The 13,872-nt window shown below is 41.7% G+C and overlaps 1 protein-coding gene across 1 annotated transcript; it reads right to left on the reverse strand.

Annotated features, from left to right (window-relative positions):
- Positions 1-8,711: 8,711 nt before the first annotated feature.
- LOC103626754 (uncharacterized) lies at positions 8,712-13,557 on the reverse strand. Its single transcript, XM_008647128.4, has 10 exons — positions 13,409-13,557; positions 11,404-11,590; positions 10,835-11,304; positions 10,666-10,748; positions 10,275-10,373; positions 9,843-10,187; positions 9,586-9,762; positions 9,255-9,491; positions 9,135-9,174; positions 8,712-9,058 (listed from the first exon to the last, which is right to left on the reverse strand). The coding sequence occupies exons 4-10, from the start codon at positions 10,714-10,716 to the stop codon at positions 9,027-9,029; spliced, it is 981 nt and encodes a 326-aa protein (XP_008645350.2). The 5' UTR covers positions 10,717-10,748; positions 10,835-11,304; positions 11,404-11,590; positions 13,409-13,557; the 3' UTR covers positions 8,712-9,026.
- Positions 13,558-13,872: the final 315 nt, after the last annotated feature.

Consider the following 13,872-nt stretch of genomic DNA (forward strand, 5'->3'; position numbering starts at 1 on the left):
AACTAGTTTGCCCTAGTGTATAAGTTATACAGGTGCCAAAGGTTCACACTTAGCCAATAAAAAGACCAAGAATTGGGTTCAACAAAGAAGAGCAAGGGATAACCGAAGGCAGCCCTGGTCTGGCGCACCGGACAGTGTCCGGTGCACCACCAGACAGTGTCCGGTGCACCAGAGAACATCAAGCCAAACTCTTCACCTTCGGGAAAATCCAGAGCCGCTCCGCTATAATTCACCGGACTGTCCGGTGTACACCGGACAGTGTCCGGTGCTCCAAGGAAGAGCATCTCTGGAACTCGCCAGCTTCGGGAATTCGCTCCGCTATAATTCACCGGACAAGTCCGGTGTGCACCGGACTGTCCGGTGAGCCAGCGGAGCAACGGCTACCTCGCGCCAACGGTTACCTGCAGAAGCAATAAATGCGCGCCAGAGCGCGTAGAAGTCAGGCACGCGCGAAGTGGCGCACCGGACATTCTACAGTGCATGTTCGGTGTGCCACCGGACATCCAGGCGGGCCCAGCAGTCAGAACTCCAACGGTCGAAACCCAACGGCCTGGTGACGTGGCTGGCGCACCGGACTGTCCGGTGCACCATGCGACAGACAGCCTCCACCAAACGGCTAGTTTGGTGGTTAGGGTTATAAATACCCCCAACCACCCCACATTCAAGTCATCCAAGTTTTCCACCTTCCAACCACTTACAAGAGCTAGACATTCAATACAAGACACACCCAAGTAATCAAATCCTCTCCCAATTCCACAAAAGCTTTAGTGTTGTGAGAGAGTGACTTGTTGTGTTCTTTTGAGCTCTTGCGCTTGGATCGCTTTCTTTTCTCATTCTTTCTTGAGATCAAATTCACTTGTAATTGAGGCAAGAGACACCAATTGTGTGGTGGTCCTTGCGGGAACTTTGTGTTCCAAGTGATTGAGAAGAATAGCTCACTCGGTCTGAGGGACCGTTTGAGAGAGGGAAAGGGTTGAAAGAGACCCGGTCTTTGTGACCACCTCAACGGGGAGTAGGTTTGCAAGAACCGAACCTCGGTAAAACAAATCCGCGTGTCACACTCTTTATTCGCTTGCGATTTGTTTTGCACCCTCTCTCGCGGACTCGATTATATTTCTAACGCTAACCCGACTTGTAGTTGTGATTAATTTTGAAAATTTCAGTTTCGCCCTATTCACCCCCCCTCTAGGCGACTTTCAATTGGTATCAGAGCCTGGTGCTTCATTAGAGCCTAACCGCTCGAAGTGATGTTGGGAGAACACGCCAAGAAGGAGATGGAGACTGGCGAAAAGCCCACTACAAGCCACGGGAAAGCTTCATCGGAAGAGTCCCGCAAAAAGGGAAAGGCGAAGGAGAAGAAAGCATCTTCCCACAAGTCGCATTGTAGTGGGGACAAGAAAAAGAAGATGAGGAAGGTGGTCTACTACGAGACCGATACTTCATCACCTTCCACCTCCGGCTCCGACGCGCCCTCCGTAACTTCTAAGGGCCATGAGCTCAAGAAGTTTTGTAAGATTCCCTTACACTACCCTCGCACCTCTATACATACTTCATTACTTTCCGTTCCATTAGGAAAACCACCAACCTTTGACGGTGAAGATTATGCTAGGTGGAGTGATTTAATGAAATTTCATCTAACCTCACTCCACAAAAGTATATGGAATATTGTTGAGTTTGGAGCACAGGTACCATCTGTAGGGGATGAGGATTATGATGAGGACGAGGTGGCCCAAATCGAGCACTTCGACTCCCAAGCCACAACCATACTCCTCGCTTCTCTAAGTAGGGAGGAGTACAACAAGGTGCAAGGATTAAAGAGCGCCAAGGAAGTTTGGGACGTGCTCAAGACCGCGCACGAGGGTGATGAACTAACCAAGATCACCAAGCGGGAAACGATCGAGGGGGAGCTCGGTCGCTTCTGTCTTCGCCAAGGGGAGGAGCCTCAAGACATGTACAACCGGCTCAAAACCTTGGTGAATCAAGTGCGCAACCTCGGGAGCAAGAAATGGGATGACCACGAGGTGGTTAAGGTTATTTTAAGATCACTTATTTTCCTTAACCCTACTCAAGTCCAATTAATTCGTGGCAATCCTAGATACACACTAATGACTCCCGAGGAAGTAATCGGGAATTTTGTGAGTTTTGAGTTTATGATCAAGGGCTCATGGAAGATCAACGAGCTTGACGGTCCCTCCACGTCCGAAGCACAACCGGTCGCATTTAAGGCGACGGAGGAGAACAAGGAGGAGTCTACACCAAGTAGAACACCCATCGACGCCTCCAAGCTCGACAACGAGGAAATGGCGCTAGTCATCAAAAGCTTCCGCCAAATCCTCAAGCAAAGGAGGGGGAAAGATTACAAGCCCCGCTCCAAGAAAGTGTGCTACAAATGTGGTAAGCCCGGTCATTTTATTGCAAAATGTCCTATATCTAGTGACAGTGACAGGGGCGACGACAAGAAGGGGAGAAGAAAGGAGAAGAAGAGGTACTACAAGAAGAAGGGCGGCGATGCCCATGTTTGTCGCAAGTGGGACTCCGACGAAAGCTCTAGCGACTCCTCCGACGACGAGGATGCCGCCAACATCACCGTCACCAAGGGACTTCTCTTTCCCAACGTCGGCCACAAGTGCCTCATGGCAAAGGACGGCAAAAAGAAGAAGGTTAAATCCAAATCCTCCACTAGATATGAGTCTTCTAGCGATGATAATGCTAGTGATGAGGAAGATAATTTGCGTACTCTTTTTGCCAACTTAAACATGCAACAAAAAGAGAAATTAAATGAATTAATTAGTGCCATCCATGAGAAGGATGATCTCTTGGACTCCCAAGAGGACTTCCTAATCAAAGAAAACAAAAAGCATGTTAAAGTTAAAAATGCTTATGCTCTAGAAGTTGAAAAATGTGAAAAATTGTCTAGTGAGCTAAGCACTTGCCATGAGACTATAGACAACCTTAGAAATGAGAATGCTAATTTGTTAGCTAAGGTTGATTCTATTGCTTGTAATGTTTCAATTCCCAATCTTAGAAATGATAATGATGATTTGCTTGCTAAGATTGAAGAATTGAACATTTCTCTTGCTAGCCTTAGAAATGAAAATAAAAAATTGCTTGCTAAGGCTAAAGATTTTGATGTTTGCAATACTACCATTTCCGACCTTAGAAGTAAAAATGACGTATTGCGTGCTAAGGTTGTAGAATTAAAATCTTGCAAACCATCTACATCTACCGTTGAGCACACTTCTATTTGCACTAGATGTAGAGATGTAGATATTAATGCTATACATGATCACATGGCTTTAATTAAACAACAAAATGATCATATAGCAAAGTTAGATGCTAAAATTGCCGAGCATGACTTAGAAAACGAAAAGTTTAAATTTGCTAGAAGCATGCTTTGTAGAGGGAGACACCCTGGCATTAAGGATGGCATTGGATTCCAACAGGGAGACAATGTCAAACTTATTGCCCCTCCTAAGAAATTGTCTAATTTTGTTAAGGGCAAGGCTCCCATGCCTCAAGATAACGAGGGTTACATTTTGTACCCTGCCGGTTATCCTGAGAGCAAAATTAGGAGAATTCATTCTAGGAAATCTCACTCTGGCCCTAACCATGCTTTTATGTATAATGATGAGACATCTAGTTCTAGGCAACCAACCCGTGCTAAGTTGCCTAAGAAGAAAACTCCTAATGCATCAAATGATCAAGACATTTCATTTAAAACTTTTGATGCATCTTATGTGTTAACTAACAAATCCGGCAAAGTAGTTGCCAAATATGTTGGGGGCAAGCACAAGGGGTCAAAAACTTGTGTTTGGGTACCCAAAGTTCTTGTGTCTAATGCCAAAGGACCCAAAACCATTTGGGTACCTAAAGTCAAGAACTAAACTTGTTTTGTAGGTTTATGCATCCGGGGGCTCAAGTTGGATCATCGACAGCTGGTGCACAAACCACATGACAGGGGAGAAGAAGATGTTCTCCTCCTACGAGAAAAACCAAGATCCCCAACGAGCTATCACATTCGGGGATGGAAACCAAGGTTTGGTCAAAGGATTGGGTAAAATTGCTATATCACCTGACCATTCCATTTCCAATGTTTTTCTTGTAGATTCTTTAGATTACAATTTGCTTTCCGTTTCTCAATTATGTCAAATGGGCTACAACTGTCTTTTTACTGATGTAGGTGTCACTGTCTTTAGAAGAAGTGATGATTCAATAGCATTTAAGGGTGTGTTAGAGGGTCAGCTATACTTGGTAGATTTTGATAGAGCTGAACTCGACACATGCTTAATTGCTAAGACTAACATGGGTTGGCTCTGGCATCGCCGACTAGCCCATGTTGGGATGAAGAATCTTCATAAGCTTCTAAAGGGAGAGCACATTTTAGGATTAACAAATGTTCATTTTGAGAAAGACATGATTTGTAGCGCATGCCAAGCAGGGAAGCAAGTTGGTGCCAATCATCCACATAAGAACATCATGACGACCGACAGGCCACTGGAGCTCCTACACATGGATCTATTCGGCCCGATCGCTTACATAAGCATCGGTGGGAGTAAGTACTGTCTAGTTATTGTGGATGATTATTCTCGCTTCACTTGGGTATTCTTTTTACAGGAAAAATCTCATACCCAAGAGACCTTAAAGGGATTCTTGAGACGAGCTCAAAATGAGTTTGGATTAAGGATCAAGAAAATAAGAAGCGACAACGGGACGGAGTTCAAGAACTCACAAATCGAAGGCTTCCTTGAGGAGGAGGGCATCAAGCATGAGTTCTCTTCTCCCTACACGCCACAACAAAATGGTGTAGTGGAGAGGAAGAATAGAACTCTATTGGACATGGCAAGAACCATGCTTGATGAGTACAAGACTTCGGATCGGTTTTGGGCCGAGGCGGTCAACACCGCCTGCTACGCCATCAACCGGTTGTATCTACACCGAATCCTCAAGAAGACATCATATGAACTCCTAACCGGTAAAAAGCCCAATATTTCATATTTTAGAGTCTTTGGTAGCAAATGCTTTATTCTTATTAAAAGAGGTAGAAAATCTAAATTTGCTCCTAAGACTGTAGAAGGCTTTTTACTAGGATATGATTCAAACACAAGGGCATATAGAGTCTTTAACAAGTCCTCGGGACTAGTTGAAGTCTCTTGTGACGTTGTGTTTGATGAGACTAACGTCTCTCAAGTAGAGCATGTTGATCTTGATGAGATAGGTGATGAAGAGGCTCCGTGCATCGCGCTAAGGAACATGTCCATTGGGGATGTGTGTCTTAAGGAATCCGAAGAGCCTCCAAATACACAAGATCAACCATCCTCCTCCACGCAAGCATCTCCACCAACTCAAAATGAGGATGAGGCTCAAGTTGATAAAGGAGAAGATCAAGCAAATGAGCCACCTCAAGATGACGGCAATGATCAAGGGGGAGATGCAAATGATCAAGACAAGGAGGATGAAGAACCAAGGCCGCCACACCCAAGAGTCCACCAAGCAATCCAACGAGATCACCCCGTCGACACCATACTCTGCGACATTCATAAGGGGGTAACTACTAGATCTCGGGTTGCACATTTTTGTGAGCATTACTCTTTTGTTTCCTCTATTGAGCCACACAGGGTAGAGGAAGTACTACAAGATTCGGATTGGGTGGTGGCGATGCAAGAGGAGCTCAACAACTTCACCAGGAATGAGCTATGGCATTTAGTTCCACGTCCTAACCAAAATGTTGTAGGAACCAAATGGGTTTTTCGCAACAAGCAAGACGAGTATGGTGTGGTGACAAGGAACAAAGCCCGACTTGTGGCCAAAGGATACTCCCAAGTCGAAGGTTTGGATTTCGGTGAAACCTATGCACCCGTAGCTAGGCTTGAGTCAATTCGTATATTATTGGCCTATGCTACTTACCATGGCTTCAAGCTTTATCAAATGGACGTGAAGAGTGCTTTCCTCAATGGACCAATCAAGGAAGAGGTCTATGTTGAGCAACCTCCCGGCTTTGAAGATAGTGAGTACCCTAACCATGTCTATAAACTCTCTAAGGCGCTTTATGGGCTCAAGCAAGCCCCAAGAGCATGGTATGAATGCCTTAGAGATTTCCTTATCACTAATGGATTCAAAGTCGGAAAGGCCGATCCTACTCTATTCACTAAAACACTTGAAAATGATTTGTTTGTATGCCAAATTTATGTTGATGATATTATATTTGGGTCTACTAACGAGTCTACATGTGAAGAATTTAGTAGGATCATGACACAGAAATTTGAGATGTCCATGATGGGGGAGTTGAAGTACTTCTTGGGATTTCAAGTGAAGCAACTCCAAGAGGGCACCTTCATCAGCCAAACAAAGTATACTCAAGATATCCTAAGCAAGTTTGGGATGAAGGATGCCAAACCCATCAAGACACCCATGGGAACCAATGGGCATCTTGACCTCAACACGAAAGGTAAGTCCGTGGATCAAAAAGTATGTCGGTCGATGATAGGCTCTTTACTCTATTTATGTGCATCTCGACCGGATATTATGCTTTCCGTATGCATGTGTGCAAGATTCCAAGCCGACCCTAAGGAAGCTCACCTTACGGTCGTAAAACGAATCTTGAGATATTTAGTTTATACTCCTAAGTTTGGGCTTTGGTATCCTAGGGAATCCACATTTGATTTGATTGGTTATTCGGATGCCGATTGGGCGGGGTGTAAAATCAATAGAAAGAGCACATCGGGGACTTGCCAGTTCTTAGGAAGATCCTTGGTGTCTTGGGCTTCAAAGAAGCAAAATTCCGTAGCTCTTTCTACCGCCGAAGCCGAGTACATTGCCGCAGGACATTGTTGCTGTGCAACTACTTTGGATGAGGCAAACCCTTAGGGACTATGGCTACAAATTAACCAAAGTTCCTCTTCTATGTGATAATGAGAGTGCAATCCGCATGGCGGATAATCCCGTTGAGCATAACCGCACTAAACACATAGCCATTCGGTATCACTTTCTAAGGGATCACCAACAAAAGGGAGATATCGAGATTGCGTACATTAATACTAAAGATCAATTAGCCGATATCTTTACCAAGCCACTTGATGAACAAACCTTTAACAAACTTAGACATGAGCTAAATATTCTTGATTCTAGGAACTTCTTTTGTTAATTTGCATACATAGCTCATTCATATACCTTTGATCATGCCTCTTTCATATGTTATGACTAATGTGTTTTTCAAGTCTATTTCAAACCAAGTCATAGGTTTATTGAAAGGGAATTGGAGTCTTCGGCAAAGACAAAGGCTTCCACTCCGTAACTCATCCTTCGCCGTCGCTCTGGGCAACTCTCCATCTTTGGGGGAGAGGGCCTAAGTACAATGCAAAAGGACTCCGTCTTTGGCATAATCTTCACTCATATGTTTTATTTGCCAAAGGGGAGAGAATAGTTTAAAGAGGGCTCTAATGGTTCCGTTTTTGGCGATTTATGCCAAAGGGGGAGAGAGCATGAGCCCAAAGCAAAAGGACCGCACCACCACCAATTTAAAATTTTTTTGGTCTTTCAATTGGTACTAATTTTAGAAAGAATTTTTCAATTGGTATGATTTTCAAATTGGTATCTCTTTGTGTTCAAAAGAGGAAGAAAGTAGTATATTCAAAATCAATATCTTAAAACCCTCTTGAACACTAAGAGGAGGAATTTATCAAGGGGGAGTTTTGTTTAGTCAAAGACCAAAAATTTCAAATCTTGAAAATGCTTCGCAAAATCTTATTCATTTACCTTTGACTATTTGCAAAAAGAACCTTGAAAAGGATTTACAAAAGAATTTGCAAAAGCAAAACATGTGGTGCAAGCGTGGTCCAAAATGTTAAAAATGAAGAAACAATCCATGCGTATCTTATAAGTATTAATATTGGCTCAATTCCAAGTAACCTTTGCACTTACATTATGCAAACTAGTTCAATTATGCACTTCTACACTTGCTTTGGTTTGTGTTGGCATCAATCACCAAAATGGGGGAGATTGAAAGGGAATTAGGCTTACACCTATTTCCTAAATGATTTTGGTGGTTGAATTACCCAACATAAATAATTGGACTAACTAGTTTGCCCTAGTGTATAAGTTATACAGGTGCCAAAGGTTCACACTTAGCCAATAAAAAGACCAAGAATTGGGTTCAACAAAGAAGAGCAAGGGATAACCGAAGGCAGCCCTGGTCTGGCGCACCAGACTGTCCGGTGTGCCACCGGACAGTGTCCGGTGCACCAGAGAACATCAAGCCAAACTCTCCACCTTCAGGAAAATCCAGAGCCGCTCCCACTACACGACGGTTCACTTACAGCGACCTACGGTTGGTTGCTAAAACGGCCTTCAGCGACCTACGGTTGGTCGCTAAAAACCTTTAGCGACCCATAAGGATGGTCGCTGTAAGTGCCGTCGCTAAAGGCTTTAGCGACCGACATCTTTTTAGCGACCGACCGTCCGTTGCTAATATTGTATATTTAGCGACCGACCGTGAGTGGCTGTACTGTAGATTTAGCAACCAACCGTCAATCGTCATACTATACATTTAGCAACCAACAGAAAGTCACGGTTTCTACAGTTTTTATTAATAATAATATGCATTTAATTAAGCACCACAAATCACAGATTTTTATACACAAATCATAAAGACATACACAACAGTATACCACAGTCATAGATCCATCACATAAACACAAAAGCACCACAATTATATGACAAAAGCATCACAATTATAATATCATTCACAACTAGATCATTTACAGATAGCTAGCTAGATTATTCACAAAAGCTCCAGAGATAATCAGTCACAAAAGCACCGCAGCGACATCACTCCAGCTTGAAGCAGTTCAAAAGCCCACAACTACATCACTAATGTTTCATATCACTCTAGCTATTGTTCAAAAGCCCACAACTACATCACTCTAGCTGCTCCAGAGCTGATCAGTCACAAAAGCACCAAAGCTACACTAATACTTCAGGCAGTTCAAAAACCTTCAGACAACCACTCCAGCTTCTTGTATCCTCCTGTTTTAAGGTACAAGCTTTCTTTGTCCAGAACACCCTAGAAAAAAATACATCAAATTAGTATATTGTTGCTACATTTGCAAATAAAAATACAGTTTTGATGCCTTGTCTACCTTCAGTAGACGGTGTTGCAGCCTTATGCACCAACTTCAGCTGGTGCAATCAAGGTTAATCATCATTAAGTTGATGGCTCATATAAATCTAAACATAAAAAAGATAAGATATAGACTTACTTTCTTGTACGGCCATGCAACTGACATCATGTAAGCATCAGCCATAGTTTCCACATTGGCACAAGGGCGAGGCAAAATTGTATCTCGTTTTAGCACACAAGTTACAATAACTTCACAATATTGCCTTCCAAGGATCTGGCCTCCAACTGTTGTGCTTGGTTTAGTTGAAACAATTGTCCCTTTAGCCACAGGCAAATCAGATCTCAACATAGCATATAATATGACATCTTTTCCAACCTGGTGCAAATGATTAAGAATAATTCACTTCAATGTTTTTGAGGGTTTATGAAAATAAAGGTTAGAAAATGTATGAAATGAATGAGAGCATTACAAGATCATCATGTTTAGAGTGTGAAGCTTCAGCAAAGTGCCTTGTAGATCTTGGTGAGTTTGCACCTTGCATCTGATGAAATATTTGATCATCCTCATCATCTAATTCCTCATCTTCAGAAGCACAATATTCTTCATTGTCTTCCTCATCCTCAGCAGCAAACTTGTTCCTCATCACCTTAAGAAACACAATTTCATAGCATAGTACAAGAAATCTAGAAAATTAGGATAAAGAGCATGAATGAAAATATTGAATACCTTATGTTGAAATGAAGTAGAGCCGCGATGTGACGTGGGCTCTTCACTTGCCCGGTCTGGTTGAGCCCTTTGCTCAATTTGAGTCTGTAGCTCAAGTACACGCTGTTCTAAAGCAGCCTTCTCACTTTGAACCTTTGTACGAGCAAGAATCTCCATTTGTAGTCTTGTTGCAGTATAAGACTTCAACCCTGGAGTGCCAATATCTTGAGGAGTAGGGCCTAAACCCAAAACACGAACATATCCTTTTGGCTCTTTCGTTCCACAAACAACAGAGAATACATCACCCTCTTGAATTGACCGGTCCTTTAACTCTGGATATACTCCAACAACATCATTAAGTTGGTCCTATAGAGAATTAAAGATGATTCACATCATAAAAAGTAATTCAGATAGAAATGCATATTGTACTAAAAATTAACAACAAAGCCTTACAATTATTGGTTTTGCCTGTTCTGTAGGAACTCCATTTTTTCTTGTATGGGTTTGGATAAAGTTTTCATCTCTTCGTGGAGGACGTCCTAGTTTCACAGCCTGCAAACATACTTTGTTATTTGGTGCCCACATTTTAGTAAACAATGAATGATTATCAAGTGAGTTCATTGAAAACAGCAAGGAATCATCTTTGGTGAAAGCTGGACTACAACAGGTGGTTTAGGAGTGAGTTCTGAGGAAAACAGCACAGTAGCACAAGTAGTCAAGTGGTGAAAGCTGGACTACAACAGCACAAGGAACACAAGACAGCAGCACTAGTAGTAAAATACATCGAATGTGGAGCAGCAGGATGTAATCATGAATAGAGATAGTAAAATACAAAGAACATTACCAAATCATATTCTGAACATGCATAGCTCACACTGCCGGCTGTATGGTGCATCTTTAGCTTTTGTCGATTTATTTTAGCTTTTTCTGAGTGATCCTAAAAATAGAATAAAAAATATGTGTTACAGGATTGAAGTATGGTTGCTTTATTAGAACTAAAGTGTAGAGCTTACCTGAAATTCAGAAGACATCCAATAGTTGTACATAGAGTGCCAATCATCATCATTAACCCTCTTATCAGGACATTCTGGAATTTCTTTTATAGACAATTCAGGATTGAAGTATCGTTGCTTTATGGATGCTTTAAATTGCTTCCACTTCTTTCCAGCTGTGCGCATCACCCAGTTTAAGGCAGCATCATCTACATCATAATATGTCTTTATATCCTCCCACAGCTCATACTTCTTGTTAATATCAACAAGCCTCCAGTCCGTGGTAGCAATAGACAATTTCTTTCTAACTTGACACCCAATAGCACTTGAAAGTTGTCTAGCACTTTTACCAATAGGCTGACCTCGATCATTGAGTAAAATTTTGATTTTTGGCATTTCAGGTGACCTTGAGAATATTCCCTCCATCTTAGTTATGCCCCTTGCAGGCCTCTTTTTTGTAGCATTGATTGGATCATCCTCGGTAACTTCAACTTAAGCAAATGAAAAGCACACATTGGTAACTGTTAAAAGAAGTTGCATGTACTAAATGATATACATGATATATAAATATGAGGATTATGAGTCATCACCATTGTCGGTGAGAAAATCTCCCACCGTCTGCAAATCAGCAATCGCTTGTTCGTCTTGAGGTTGAGCATTTTGTCTTTGTGGCCTTGGTCGCAAGTTTGGAGGTTTAGTTGTTGGAACACTTTGTCTTTGCGGCCTTGGTCGCAAGTTTGGAGGTTTAGTTGTTGGAACACTTGTCTTCTGTTTTTTCTACAAGCAAATGGATTCAGCAATATAAATACACACTAAAACTGCTAGAACTAAAACTGCTATAAAACTGAAACTGCTATATAAATACACACTGAAATGTAGCATCTACAGAAAATGTGCAAGTGAAACTGAAACTGAAACTGAAACTGAAACAGATGATACACAGAAAATGTGCTAAGCCATCTGCAAGTGCTATATAAAACTGCTATATAAAACTGAAACATGCTATACACTGAAAATGATACACTGAAAACTGCTATATAAAACTGAAACTGAAACAGCAATCTGCAAGTGCTATAAAAAATGTAACATGCTAAGCCATCTACAGAAAATGTGCTAAGCCATCTATAGAAAATTGATATGCCGTCTACAGAAACTGAAACTGAAAATTGATAAGCCACCATCGGCACAGATGATACACAGCAAGCCACATCCCCAGACCAGGCCACACAGGCCATCGGCACAGATGTTAACTCCAATGCCCAGAAACGAAGTGCATGCATATATTAAAAAATATCATCAAACATGGAAGCTTCTTAAAATGATTTTCTTGCCCAGAATGTGGAGCAGCAGGATGTAATCACCTGTAGATGGCATATCAATTTTCTGTAGATGGCTATCTGTGCTGTTCTTAATTTTGTTATACTTATCTCCCCCCATTCGTCTCTCTCCCCCTAGTATGTCACTGTGTATTTGTGCTCCTCCTAGTGCTCCCAGTCTATAATAGTATTTGTGTTCCTCCTAGTATGTGACTGTGTATTTGTAGTAGTGCTCCCAGTCTGTAATAGTATTTGTGCTCCTCCTAGTGCTCCCAGACTTGACTGTAATGACAGTATGTTCTGTGTATTTGTTTCTGTTAGTGTTTGTGCTCCCAGCTAGTATTTGTGCTCCCAATCTGTTAGTATTTCTGTTAGTGTTTGTGCTCCCAGCTGAGTTCTGGGAAGTTACTGAGTTCTGGGAAGTTACTGGGAAGTTACTGAGTTCTGGGAAGTTACTTAGTTCTTGAACTGGGCGATGGTATGAAGTCTGGGAACACTAGGAAGTTACTGAGTTCCCAGCTAGTGCCTCCTTCTCAGCTGTGGATCCAACGTGTCGCTGTTCCCAGACTTCTGGGAACACTAGGAAATTACTGAGGTCAGAAAATTACTGAGGTCAGAAACTACTGAGGTCACTAGGAAATTAGGAAATTACTGAGTTCAGAAACTGGGAACACTAGAAAATTACTGAGGTCAGAAACTCGTCGCTGTTCCCAGACTTCTGGGAAGTTACTGAGTTCCCAGCTAGTATGTTTCTGGGAAGTTACTGAGTTCCCATCTAGTTTCTGTTAGTGTTCCACAGCCTGTATGATCAGCTAGTATGGTGCGGCGGAATTGCATATATGGAAACGGAATTAGCGACTCAGAAACGCTATATATGGAAACGGAATTGTATGAAACAGAAACGCGACAAAAAGTAATTCAGATAGAAATGCATATATGGAAACGGAATTGTAAGTACAGGAGAACAAGTTCATGGCCTACTACATTTCCCTATCCAATGTCTAACGCTAAGTGAACCATCCACCATGCATTTCAATATGTCCCAACCTAGTGAACATTCCTTTATGATGACATTTGCTGTGAGACATGATTAAAATTATAGCGTGGCTAATTCAAATAGCAGTGTTTATTGAAGATAAATATCGTTAGTGTCCATACTCTGAAACGCGACAACACTAACTGAGCTTATTCAGACTTCGGAATTTATTTGCAATAGCAACAATCAGCAGTCGGTGAGAACAAAACTGTATAAACTGAAATTCAGTTAAGAGATGCCAACCTTTGAAATTTTTTTGGATGGACCTTGGTGCTCCATACTCTTGACGATTTCAGGGATGTTAAGAGATGCCAACCTCCTTTTATTTCTTTCAATATTTTCTTGCTTCAGCTGCTCGTATTCACTACATGAACCATCTTTATTGCTTTCTCTTGCGCTTGCCATTTTTTTTTCCTGAAATATCATCAAACATGGAATCATCAAACTTATTCAAACAATGAGATTAACTATTTATACTCAAACGATGAGATTAGCTATTTATACTCAAACAACAAGTGCATGCATATATTAAAAAATATCATCAAACATGGAATCATCAAACTTACTTTCTAGATTTTTTTCCTTGTTTTACTCCACTAACGATGACACCATCTATATCTGTTCTAGCACATGGGACACATCCAACAATAAGACTTTCGAATACATTAGATTGCAGATCAAGGATTGGCGGAACTACATCATTTTCA

The sequence above is a fragment of the Zea mays genome, chromosome 5 (genome assembly GCF_902167145.1).
Source record: "Zea mays cultivar B73 chromosome 5, Zm-B73-REFERENCE-NAM-5.0, whole genome shotgun sequence".
Taxonomy (NCBI): Eukaryota; Viridiplantae; Streptophyta; class Magnoliopsida; order Poales; family Poaceae; genus Zea; species Zea mays.

Bases quoted from the DNA above. Each gene is read 5' to 3' on its own strand.
- LOC103626754 (XM_008647128.4), bottom strand. From the start codon at position 10,716: ATGCACCATACAGCCGGCAGTGTGAGCTATGCATGTTCAGAATATGAT. The intron at 10,374-10,665 runs GTAATGTTCTTT...GTATGTTTGCAG, and splicing joins CATGTTCAGAATATGATTTG to GCTGTGAAACTAGGACGTCC. The intron at 9,763-9,842 runs GTATTCAATATT...GTGTTTCTTAAG, and splicing joins CTACTTCATTTCAACATAAG to GTGATGAGGAACAAGTTTGC.